This window comes from Passer domesticus, chromosome 19, assembly GCF_036417665.1.
Source record: "Passer domesticus isolate bPasDom1 chromosome 19, bPasDom1.hap1, whole genome shotgun sequence".
In the NCBI taxonomy this organism is placed as follows: Eukaryota; Metazoa; Chordata; class Aves; order Passeriformes; family Passeridae; genus Passer; species Passer domesticus.
In genome coordinates, this window is record NC_087492.1 from 330,692 (window position 1) to 343,420 (window position 12,729).

General features: G+C 58.2%; 1 protein-coding gene across 16 annotated transcripts in view; it reads right to left on the bottom strand.

Annotated features, from left to right (window-relative positions):
- The window catches only part of RAP1GAP2 (RAP1 GTPase activating protein 2), a 73,884-nt gene that overhangs the window by 25,467 nt on the left and 35,688 nt on the right, over positions 1–12,729 (bottom strand). For 11 of the 16 annotated variants that reach the window (XM_064394251.1, XM_064394252.1, XM_064394243.1 and 8 more), the window contains one exon: positions 12,407–12,442. In XM_064394251.1, the coding sequence (XP_064250321.1) occupies positions 12,407–12,429 (23 nt within the window). In that variant the 5' untranslated portion in view covers positions 12,430–12,442. Of the gene's footprint in view, positions 1–363; positions 552–7,799; positions 7,849–12,406; positions 12,443–12,729 lie in introns of those variants that run through there. The other 5 variants (XM_064394242.1, XM_064394240.1, XM_064394254.1 and 2 more) reach the window with 4 other exon arrangements.

The window sequence follows — 12,729 nt, forward strand, 5'->3', positions numbered from 1 at the left end:
AATGAAAGATGAAACCGCCCGTCAGCTGCTCCCGCCGCAGACGGAGCCGCGGAGCGGAGTCACGGCGGCTCTGCCCGAGGGGCCCCGGGGACAGCGGCTGCGGGGCTCCGCTGGCCCGGCCGCACGCTCCCGCAGCGGCACGCGTCCCGAGCGCTCCCGGCCGCTCGGTGCGCGGCTCCCGGCGCCGGGAGCGCCAGCGGGTCACGGTTACCGGCACCGGCTGCCTGCTCCCGGCACACACGCGCACCGCCGGCGGGTCACCGCCATCCCGTTTTCCAGCTCCCGGTACCGCCGCCGGCACCCCCGCCCGGAATTCCACCCGCCGGCCCCGCGTCCCCCGCAGCCCCCGGGCTGTGCCGGTACCGAGCGCTCCCCGCGGCGTCACCTTCTCTCGCTGCTCTGCCGGGAGCGGTGCAGCAGCCCGATCAGCACCACGGCCGCCCGCACCCCCGCGCGCCGGGACCGCGTCCTGCCGCCCGCCCGGGACATCGCCGCCGCCGCCGAGCGACCGAGCGACCGAGCGCCGGCACCGGCGGGGGCGGCGGCGCGTCCACGGCCGCGACCGCCCCCGCCCCGCGCGCCCCGCGCGCGCCCCGCGCCGCCGGTAACGAGCGCGGGGCCGCTAACGGAGCCCCGCGGCAGCGGCTGCGGAAGGGCGGCAGCTCTGCCCCGCTGCCCGGGGCCGGGGTGTGTCCGCAGCCCCCCGGGCACCCCCGGGCCGGCTCTGCGGGCGGGCGGGGCTCCGAGCACGTCACGGGCACGGGGACCGGCACAGCCCCCGGTCACGCCGGTGCCCAGGCTTTCCCGGCTTTCCCGGCAGCCGCAGCCCGGGCTCCCAGCCCCGCGGAGGGAGGGCTCGCTCCTGCCCCACGGACGGGCTCCCAGCGCAGGAGCCCTCGGCCGGTGCCAGCCCGGCCCTGCCATCCCTCCCCCGAGCCCAGGACAGCGCGGGGCCTCGAGTCTGCCCCTCACACCGGGAGCTGACACACGGCTCCCTCCAGGAAATGAATTCTTTTTTTTATTAAGTAAGCTGTAAATTATCTACTTCTCACTTCAGCACCTTTCCCTGGAAGTCCTTGTTGCCATGGTGATAAAACACCCAGGTCCCTCTGCCCCCCTTACCTCACCTCTCTCCTCTGCCAGCTTAATTTTCACAGGAATTAGGACAAACTGCAGCCCTTTGAGCTACTTCCTAGTCTAAGGGATGGGAGCACCATCCCTGCTGCCAGCAGGTGTGGGATCATTCATGAGAACACCCACCCAGCAATGCCAGGACACCCTGGGCACCTGCCCAGAGCCTGCTGGCTCTCTGCGCCCCTGTGCCATCAGGAGCAGCCCACACAATGCTCCTGCCTCTGGGTTTAACCTCTCTGGCAGTGGCACACAGGTGCAGGGCCCTGGGGCAGCTGTTCCAGCTGTCACAGCCAGGTCAGGGGTTTGGGGGGACCCTGCCACAATCGGGAATCTGTTGGGGGGCACACGCAGGCTGCAGGCAAGCACATCCACCATCCATTCAAGCAGGACCTGAGCAGCTCCCAGGGAAAGATGGGCAGAAAGGCCCCTGCTCCCCAGGCACAGAGCAGGAGCCCAGCACGGAGCAGGAGCTGCCTGGAAACCCCCAGCTGGGGCAGTCAATCATTAACCACGCATGGGGCTCCCCTGGCAAAGCCTGTAATAAATGTGTTTGCTCAGGAGAAACAGCTTGCAGAGGCCACAGACCACATCTGGCAGGGAACAGCCGCTCCTGCTGCCCCGGCCTGCCCGTCACACTGCTGCTTCACCCACCTCCCCTGCCTGCCACCCTCCTGTCCACCACCTTTAAGGACATCAACATTACCTCAGTTCTGGCCTTCTCTATCTAGATGTTTCAGCAGACCCTCTATTCAGAAGGATTCCTTAAGTGCAACAACAACAAAACCCCTATCATGGCCGTAATCTCTTTTCTGTATCCTACTGTAAGTCAGATAAAAGCAGGCATGGTGTTATTTTTGTGCACACACCACATTAATTCACCCCAGACGAACCAGACAGCATTTCAGTGTCACCACGGCACCCATCCCAACCTACACCGTGCACATGGAGCACTCCAGAGAGCCAAGACCCAAACCAAAACCCTAGATCAGTATTTTTGTGTTTCACCAGATCTCGAGGTCCCTGGGGAGGCTGGGGCAGCAGCAACTCCAGCAGACAAGTGTTGAGGTACCCACTTCCCCACAGGAAACAGTCCAGCTCATTCTCCAAAAATTCCAAAATGCATTTCTGTCTCCTCAGAACAACATCAGATGATGCCAAACTCTGAGTGCTGGTGAGAGAACACAAGTGGGTAAGAGGAATGAATCTTGCTGAACCTGGGTGCCACCTGCACTGCCAAGCCTTTCAATAAAGTTTTTGATGGATCAACAGATCTCTTCCTGCAGAAAATACCTGTCTGCTTTCCTTCAAGCTGAAACTATCAGTCTGACAAATTCCTCAGGCACAGAAAAAAAATTAGATCTTATTTCTTGCCAAATTACACCAAGTCTCAAATTCATTTCCAATTAATGGAGGGGGAGGGGGTTAATTTTGAATCTTTTAGCTCTCATATTAAACAGGCAGATTCGAATTTCATTGAGCCTCCCTCTCTGGAGACATTTTCCACATCCTCCCTCCCCTTTTCCAGACAAGGTAAGTATTAATCTCCTCTTGGTTTATGCTGAAGTGGCTTTGTATTGATTTTTAAAGATGTTCAATTCTCTCCTATTTGGAAATAGACAAACACTTTGAGCAGGAACTCAGGTTCCCTCTCCACCCAAACATGTCTCAGCCCACAGTGGAAGTAATTGCATCTGGACTCGCTGCAGCTGATTTGTAATTTACAGGCTGAAGGCAAGACAAGAGATGGTGAGGGGCTGTGGGTTCCCAGGAGGGCTGGAGGCTCACACAGGCAAAGGAACCAGCACCTCCTGCCCCACAGGCTCCACCTCTGGCTGTGCCAGCCCCTGCAGAACCTGCCCTGAATTTCTTAGCTTCTGCCATCTGGTAGCTGCCCCAGGATGGAGCAGGGCAGGGACAGGGATGCCCAGGAGGGCACACAGGCGGCAGGGCTGGTGCATCTCAGAGCTCCTGCCCTGCCTGTCCTCCCCATGCCTCACCCCTCCAGCTCCATGCAGCTCCTGCTCCCGCAGTGATGCCACCAAAGCACCCGTCACCTCCTGGGTGTTTGCACAAGCAATGCCCTGGCAGGGCCAGCACCCAGGAGCTCTGCAGATGTCCCAAAGGACATCTCCTAAGACAGAACGCTGCAGTTCAAGACATTCCAATCCTCCGTCCTTCCTTTAAAACATCAGTATCCCCCTGACAGTGACTAGATTACCTCCAGGGTAGGAAGTTGCCCCTGTTTTATGAAGAAATATATATTCCTTGAAAAATGCCCTGACATTTTTGCTCCAGACAAAGCGGTTTGGCAATGAACTAGGAAGCCTGAGGGCTGGAGGGAGCGCAGGACAGGCCAGGACAATTACACACTGTGATTAACACATCACCTGGCAGCCATCTGCACACTCTGCTGAGAAAGAAGGATCTGAGAACGCCAGACTAGGACAAGACTGAGCCTTTATCCTTAGGAGTACTGAATCTGCCACTAATAAATGACACTGTTAATATTATTATGAAGCCATTAATTTGTGTAATAACTTTGGCTTTTGTATAGATGCTGCTGAGATGAAACCCCCCAGAGGGGAGCAGCCCATCATTCTGCCTCAGCCACCTGCAGGGGAGCAGCCCCATGCTCACACCTGAGCTGCAGCCACAGCTGAGCCCAGCTCTGCTGACTCAGGGCTCCTCTGGCCAGAGCAGCTGCCTCGTCAGGCAGCGCAGGACATGTCCCTGTCACCCTCTGTGCCTCCCTGGGCAGCAGATATTTCTGTTCCCTCGCTGACAAGGGACAGTGCCAGAAATACACGAGCTATGCCGGGCATTTGCCAGCTGGGCTGGAGGCATGGCCAGCCCAGCCCTGAGCTCAGGGGCTGAGGGGAGCCCAGAGCCCTGCCCAGGACCCTTCCCCACCACCCCGGGACCCTCCACTGCCCCAGGCACTCGCCCAGAGCCCCTCTGGGCACTGCCTGCCCCAGAGCACGGGCACCTGCCCTGCCCAGGTGGAAGAGCTGAGACGGGGCAGCTGCGCCAGCACCGAGGACTGGGAGCCAGAGAGAACAAAAGGAGACAATGCAACACGGCCCAAAAGCCAGAAATAGTAACTGTTTCACTGCAAAGGAGCAGTCCCATCCCGATTTCCCCGGCATGGCAGAACCGGATTTGGGAGCTTGCAAACGAGGGAGAAAGCGATTAAAGTGTTTGAATTGGTGCTGCAGGAGGAGGATAAGAGGGCATCCACTTTTACAGGAGTATCACAAGAAATAGAGCTTTAGATTACACTGCATCCAGCCCCACGTAATCTGATTAGAAATTTATTTTATGGCTTCAGCTAGAAAGACATGAAGGAAATCCCAGGAAAGCACAGAGCCAGCTCTTCCATGCAGGCAGAGCACAGTGAGCTTATCTCCCAGCAGTGGTGTGAGGCGGTGTGACAGCCACCAGCCACCCCACACCACGTCAGTGCTGAGAGACTGATCCATGTGTGCCAGGCGTGGGGCAGCCCCTGCTCCCCCCGACATGTTGGCAAGCCCCCAGCCCAGCAGTGCCCCAGCACTGTGCTCCTGTACAGAGCAGAGCTGAAGTGCAAGGCAGGAGGAATTTACCTGCTGGGCCCAAGGAGGAGCACACAGGGATGGGCTGGCCCCGTCCAGAGCCCATCCCTGTGATGAGTGCAGTCCAGCATCCACCTGCTGCCCGGGCTGTGGCCAAGCAGGGCCCCTGAGTGCCCATCTCCCCTGCACAATTCCCAGCCCTCCCGAGCAATAGGCAGAAAGAGGGGTCAAAGCTACAACAAAAGAACAAAAATAAAAGAACTCTCACTGCAGAAAGCAGCTGAGGTCAGGCGGGTCTGGTCGCCCTCCCCTGGGCAGAGGGGATGCTGAGGAGCACAGCTGAGGAAAGTGCTGGGAGCAGCCCCTTGCTGTGCCCCCAGTCTGCCCCTGCTCGAGGGCACAGTCTCCAGAGCAGCCCTGACAGGGCTCCTGGCTGCAGCCTGTGCAGGTGACACCGAGCACCGTGTGTGACAGACACACTCAGCCAGACCAGCTCCACACCTGAGCCACAGCCAGGCCAAGAACTTCAGGAAAGCCAGCAAAGAGCAGTGACCCAAGAGCAGTCAGTGACAGGAGCCTGGAACACTGACCATGCCATCAACACATCAGTCATGGGGGGGTGGTTTTCCAAGACTCATTTATCAGGGAACAAAGCAAGCCCTGGGTACGAGGAGTCTCTTGTACACCTCTCCCATGCATTGTGTGCCATTGGCCATGAGCCAAACACTATTCTGTAACTGACACAGCCCGAGCCAGGCACCCTTGGGCTCCTCCTGCCCAGCAGCCTGGCTGGGGGGTGGCAACTGGGGACAGCACCAGCCACAGCACAGCTGACACAGAACCAGGCAGTCGTGGCCATGACAGCAGCACAATTACATGGAAATTGTATTCCTGATAATTTGGGGTATTTCTCCCTGTGAACACAGGCCTCCTGAAGAGATGAGCTCCAAGATTTCAGCATCCAATTAAATTAGATCAAATCAGCAGAGGAAATTAGTCTCTACAGCATGAGCAGATCCTCTGAATTTTACTAGCAAACCAGTGAGCTAAATGTCACCATTCATCATTAACATCACTAATAAAGCCAGATTTGGGAGGCACAGCCACTAATGTGTGCCACTCTCCCAATGCCTCAGCACCCTCAGAACCCTGTTCAGCCCCAGCCCCTCCTGCGCTCCCCGTGCAGAGCAAAAACCATCCCTGGAGCCACTGTGCCAGCCATCAGCACTGGAATGCTGCTGGGAAGCCCAGGGTGAGGCCCAGACTCCAGCCCCAGTGGAGCAATGCCCTTCCCGAGGATGCTGCAAGGGATGTGGGAGGAGGAGGGCAGCGAGGGGGTCGGGGGCAGGTCCCAGTGCCACAGGGGTGGCAGCAGCAGCACCCGGGCCCCGGGACTCTTCTGGAGATGACACCATCTCAATTTCCCTCCTCCCCCACACACCTTGTTTGATGTGAAAGCATTAAAAGACATATAATTTGTGGAGCTAAAACACAGGTATTATCTTTGACACATCCATACTACAGGGAACATTCTGAAGTCAATCACATCCAGGGCTTCTGCTGCTCTACAGATTTTTTTCTTGCCAAATTAGAAAAGATGGAAAATGAAGCAGATTTTAGCTGCAGACCCACCATCTTTCTCTTCAAATCACCTCACACTTTGCAACCCCATCAATGATTGGGAGCAAGAGACCCAGATCAGCTTGTCAGGGCTTTAGAAGGTGGACTCTGCATTCCAAACTGGAACGGATTAACACTACATTGTGTAGGAGAAAGGAGCTGGCATGGCCCTGGTGTGACACCAGTAACATTTGAGAGGAACGAGACAGGACAGTGCCTGAAAGAACTGACCTTTGAGACTTCACAGAGACTCAGAACATAGCTCTGACCTATTCAAGTACCTGTCAAGCCTCTGCTGGGTGGGAGCCTGAGATGAGGCATGTTTTCACAACAGGCTTTGGAAGATGCGAGTTCCTGGGGTATGGTATGGGTCACCGAGAGCATCCCAAGCCCCACTGGAAATAAACCAGCAGAGAGGACAGGGCCATTCCCAGTGCCACTCCCAGTGCAGGAGCATGGCACGGGAATGTCGCTGGGTGCCAGTGGCTGCCCATCCCTGCCAGGCTGTGGGGCCGAGGCCCTGCCAACTGCCAGGGAGAGCGACAGCCGGCGGGAGCGGCACGGTAATTAACAAAATTATCACCAGGAACAAACCACAGGCTCTGGCAGAATGCCTGCACTGCCACGCCGGCACTGCCTGCCCTGCTCTGGGCTCCTTCAGCAGACATGGGGCTGCTCACAGTCCCCAAATCACACCCACCATGGCAGCGAGCGGGCACACGGCCAGGGCGAGGGGAGGCCAGTGGGGACACGGCCAGGGTGAGGGGACACCAGTGGGGACAGGGACAGGGCAAGGGGAGGCCAGTGGGGACAGGGCAAGGGTGAGGGGACACCAGTGGGGACATGGCCAGGGCAAGAGGACATGGCCAGGGCCAAGAGGAGGCCAGCAGCCACCCCGAGTGTTCCAAGAGCCCCTGCAGACCCTGCCTGGGTGACCTCTGTGACCCCTGCAGGCAGGGAGTGACCCGTGGGGCCCCAGCCATCGTGGCTCCCTCCACCCCTCACGACAATGTTTGCTCTCAGGAGGTGGCTGCTCCCCGAGCAACCGCCCTCGGGCTGCAAACAGCTCCCAGCCTGACAGGAGGAAAATATGGCAGGAGGAAAAACCAGCACGGTTTATTAGTTCTGAGACAGAACTAAAAATAGACCCATGTGGGGCTGCTCAGTCCTCTGGGCAGATGTAATTGAGGATAATCTAGCTTTAAATATGGGAAGGCTGTCTGACAGCAACAACAACATTTCAGCATATGGACGGGGAGGCACCTCCAACGTCACCAGAGCGGCGCCTGCACCGCCAGATCCCAGCCCACCTCTGCTGCTCCTGGGCCTTCTGCAGGAACAGACCAGCCACAGACCCAAACATCCTAGCAGACACTAGGAGGGAAGCATGGAGTCAAATACCAAGGGGTATTACCAAATACCAAGGGGCAGCATCAGTGGAGCTGCGCCAGTACCCGTTCCGCCGGCCTGAAATTTTATACAGCTGAGGCTTACCAGATTAAATGGCTGAAAGACTCCAAGTCCTCAGAGCTGACAGCACCTTCCTCCTCCTGTGAAGGCTTCCTGTGTCCCAGGCAGGCTGTGAGACGTGCTGGGAGGATGCTGTGTGGGTGAGGGCTGGGTGTGGGCAGGCAGCCAGGCCGATAACTGCCCTTCCACGAAGAGGGAAGCGCTCCCGCCTGCCCGCCACAGATAGCAGCGAGACGTTGGGACTGGCTGGATTTTGTAAATCTCCCACCAGGCCTTGGGAAGGACAGACCACGGCCCTGCCACCATCCCTGGGCACACACCTGCAGGTCCCTGGGGGCTCTGCAAGGGGCTCCATCCCAGCAGGAGCCCAGCCACAGACCTGCTGCCAGCACAAGGACTCACTGTGCCTGGTGTGCCATGCCCAGCCACGGCCCTGCACTCTGCTGGGTGCACAGCTAACACCCACCCAGCACAGACCATGGAGACAGGCAGCCTGGCCTCATCCTGCCCCCCAGCTTAGCTGGTTTTAACTGGTTTAAAGTTTCCTGCAAGTCCAGAGCCTTCCTCGCAGCCTGGCCCTGCACGCTCAGTGCTTCCCAGGCACAGTGGCAGGAGGGGTCAGTGCCAGGCTCCAGAGCTGGGAGAGCCACCCAGGGCATGTGGCTGTGAGGGCACTGCTGGGGCTTGCACTGGGCTGGCTCCACACCCATCAGCAATGGAGAGGGGCAGTTCCAAAGGCACGGAGATGGGAAACCTCCCTGTGCTGCTGCTGGCTGCTTTGCAGCAGTTTGGACAGCATTTCCTTTGCATGTGCTTCTCCGGCTAAATATAATTGCAAAACATACATTTACATGCAATTATCCATTTATGAAGTGCTAACAAGTCAAAGGAATTCACTTAGATGCAATCTGCTCGCCAGACCTTGTCCTCACAGGACCCAAGCACAAACCTCCAAGATCAGGGCAACAGTCAGTGCAGCCAGCTCCAAGATGCTAAATCATTCCCACATCTTCCCATTAACTCAGCTCCAGCCCATCAAATATTAAAGAGCCTCAGGCCTGGACACAGCTCTTTTTACGAAGGTTGAGTGCATCTTTCATCTCTTCCCACCTTCATCCTGCTGCTCCCATCAGCAGAGGAGCATCACATGCTCTTTCATGTGAGTTCTGACTGCTCACACACTGACTCCCAGTAATTGCTGTGCATGGCTCCTCCATTCCACAGAGACATGATTATTTTGTTGCTATTTTTGCTTTATAAGGCTAAAAGAAGAGGTGACTCTGCCTGAAGAGGTGGGGGGATGGGGGGGAATTACTGATTTTTTTGTTTAACACCCTGTGGTTTCTCAGCACACCCATCAATACCAATGAGCAAATAACCAGAGCACAAGGGCTGAGGAGCTGTCAGCAGCTAAAGGGCTGCTGAAGCCCCCATGGGACATCACCCTGCCACTGTGCCACAGAGGAGGAGAAAGGGCCCCACGAGTCCCCATCCCGCTTTTCCACCTCCAGCATCCCCAGTACAAGGATTTCACAAGGCCAAGGGGGCTCGAGGGTCTCTGCCTGCTTTCCTGGGAACTCCTGCACGTGCTGGGCTGCTGTGAGAGGCAGGCAAACCCACCCGGCTGGCTCACCTGGCCAGAACTGCTCCTTGACATGCAAAGATCCTTTGCAGGCTGATGTTTTCCTGCAGGGTGACCTTCCCACCAGGGAAGAAGCTTAGCTGCCATCTGGCTCAGGTCTTCCCTTCCTGGCAGCACAAGCTGACCTCAAACACCCCATCTTTGACTAGGACTGCATGGAGCTGAGCCCCCAGGAGAACCAAGGGGACCCCAGGAGCCGGGAGACACTTCCAGCTCCCTTCAGAGGCTTCATGTGACACAAGAAAACACCAACACCAAGCCAAGGCTGGGGAGCTGCTTCTGGACACGATTGCCCTTTTGCCAGCCCAGGGGATTCAGCAGCTCCAAGTGCTTTCCCCTGAAATGGGTAAGGAATAAAAACATGGAACAGAAAAGTAGGGATCACAATGGGATTGGTTCAAACCAAACCCAGGGTCCGCAAATGCCAAATCCCATTTTCTGCCCACGTGTCTCAGTCTCCCTCCCACAGCTCCCTGGGGCCAGCCCCAGTCCCAGCAGCTCCCAACAGCCCCAGCACTGAGCAAGAAGCACCAGTGCCTGCTTCCACCCCTGGGGGCGTGCACCCCCAAAAACAGCCAGCAGAGTATCCCCCAGCCCTCTCCCAGACTCTCCATCCCCCAGCCAGAGGCTCAGCTTGCTCCTGCCCAGGACAGGGGGCTGCAGAGCCCATGGCCAGGACAGCAAACCCGGGGGTGGGACAGGGCACAGCAGCTCTGCCTGGGCACCGATGCTCTCAGGAGGGCACGGGCACGGCACAGCTCCCTGGGGCAGAGCCAGACCCCAGCTCCAGAGCTGCCCGGGCCCTGGACAACACCTTCCCTGCCCTCCTGCAGCCCTGGCGCCTCTGCTGTCACCAGAGGGGTCAGCTGAGCCTGCCTGCGCCGCCAGGCTCCCCAGCACCGCCTCTCCCCCTCTGCAGCTCCCGTCCTCCGACACATCCTCGGTTACCATAGGAACCGATGAAACCCGAGCTGAGGCACACGAGAGGCAGCAAGGAGAGCTGCTCGGATGCCCAGTGCCACTGCGTGGGTGAGTTTATCCTGACTGTGCGGGCGGGTTTGTCCCTGGGCAGGGCAGGGCAGGCATCGCCCACCCTGGCATTGCCCCCGGGGCCGCTCCAGCCCCCGGGCCGGCCTCTGCGGGTCACTGCTGGTGTCTGCAGCAGCACCAGGCTCCTGAGGGGCTCCAGGGCACGCGGAAAGCAGCTCCGACTTTCGGTAATAACTTATGCAGGGAAAGAAAACTTCCGATGCCTGGTGCCGCTGTGCCGCGGGTTAAACCGGGACACTCCGACAGAGGCTGCAGCAGTAACAAGAGGGCGCTAAGAACCCCAAAGTTTGGGTTTATGATATTTTTATAATTTTAAAAGCTTTTACAGATATGAAACGTGGCTCTGGCTGAGCCGCAATTACAGAACTGCTTAATGAAGCAGCCTACCCACAGAGCAGAAGCACCAGGGGGCTGTGGGAAGCGTGAGCTGCGAACAGCAGTGGATGTTCATCAAAGGCTCCAAGGAAACTCCCTCCTCTGGCCGGGGCAGGAAAGGCAGAGATGAGAGAGAAACGTGGCCCCAGATCCTCAGCCTGCCCAGGCAGGAGCACGGCAGCGTGCCCACAGCACTGGCACAGCATTCCAAGCAGGCATTCCAAGCCTGGCAGAGTAGAGAGGAGGAACAAGGGGGTTCTGCTGCAGAACTGCTGCAACAGCCTTCGAAAAAACCCAGGGCACAGTGTACAGCAGAGTGCAAAGAGCAGCTCAGGCCTTCTCAGCTTCGCGGAACAAGGAAAGTCTGCAGAGAAATCCCTGCACTCCCAAAGTGGTGAGCATTGATTTAAAGTTCTCGTTAGCTCAGCACAACCTGAGCAGGGAGCGGAGCGCCAGCGATTCTGCCGTGCCATTTACAGCGGCGCTTGGCTGGCCCAGGCAGCAGCTCCCCCAGGCTCTCCGGATACTTCTCCATTAATGAATAATTTGCACAATGATTATAGAGGGAAACCGCATGAGCCATCACCCTGTGCATTGCCTGGAGCCCAGGGGAGGCTTGGCCAGAGCATTTCTGCATCACCACAGCGTGCAGCTGACAGCGCTGGAGCTGCACGTGTGCTCACAAGGGGAGCCCCAACCAGGGTCCCAGGAATCCAGAATCCAGAATCCAGGAGAGGGGAGGATGCACTACAGTGGGAGGGAAGGGATCAGCACCCAGGGTGTGCAGCCAGGAGGGCAAAGTTGCTGGGAACAGGAGGCGGGTCCCAGACAGCCACGAGTGCTGGGGGAGCAGAGAGCATCGTGCCACCACTCCCAGACCTTCACCACCACTCCCAGACCTTCACCACTTCTCTTCCCCACCAGCTGAGGACATACCCCAGCAGGGGTGGTGACCTCACACAACTCACTCCATCACAGCACAGGACCTGGCCCAGCCACCACCTTGCCAGAGCTGCACAACCCACACCACCCAGCAGTGGCAAATCCCCAAGGGACCCACCAAGGAACACTGCCAGGCCACAGACCCTCCTGGACCCCAGTAACATCTCCACCCCTCCAGAGCAGTGTCCAGAGCCCCTCAGCAGCACAGGAGAGGAGCTGGGTCACGGGACTCACTGTTCCACTGACACTCACCACCTCTCCAGATGAATAAACAAAATACAAACCCTCCAGACTTCACTGGGTTTGCACACAGGAGCTCAGTGCCAGCCTGACCTGCTGGCTCCCACCCCCACTACCCCTGAGGCAGAGCTGGTGCCCCGTGGGCTGCCCCACGCACACCTCAGCCCACTGCTCCCACAGCGATGGTGTCACCGTGCTTGCTGAAATCCCCCGGGGCTGATTCACAGGCTGTGGGACAGGCACGAGCGCGTGTCCCGGTGTGGGCGGACATGGCTGGACTCCACTGCAGCAGCTGGAGCCCAGCTCCCACGAAAGCACCCCCACACACAGCCAGCCCCCAGCCCCACGGCAGATCACTGCTCCAGAGCAGCCGGGTACTCACTTGATCTTCAGGCTGGCCAGCATCGTCTTGTCGATCCTGAGGAGAGAGCAGAGGAGGGTGTTACTGCAGCACAGGGCCCCAGATGTAGCTGGGAGGGGCTGGGCACTGGGGGCTGCTGCCAAACACGACCTCAGCACGTCCCTTGGAGGTGCCAGCGCTCCGGCTGACACGGGAAGACACAGAAAGATTTCATCAGAAAACAAAATCAGCCAGGCCTTAACCCAAAATGAAGCCTGGCAGCGAGCAAGAAAAGATCCCCCTAGTTCCCTCCTGGTGCAGAACTGCTGCCTCCCAGTCTGGAATGCCAGAGGTGAGCTGGGGAG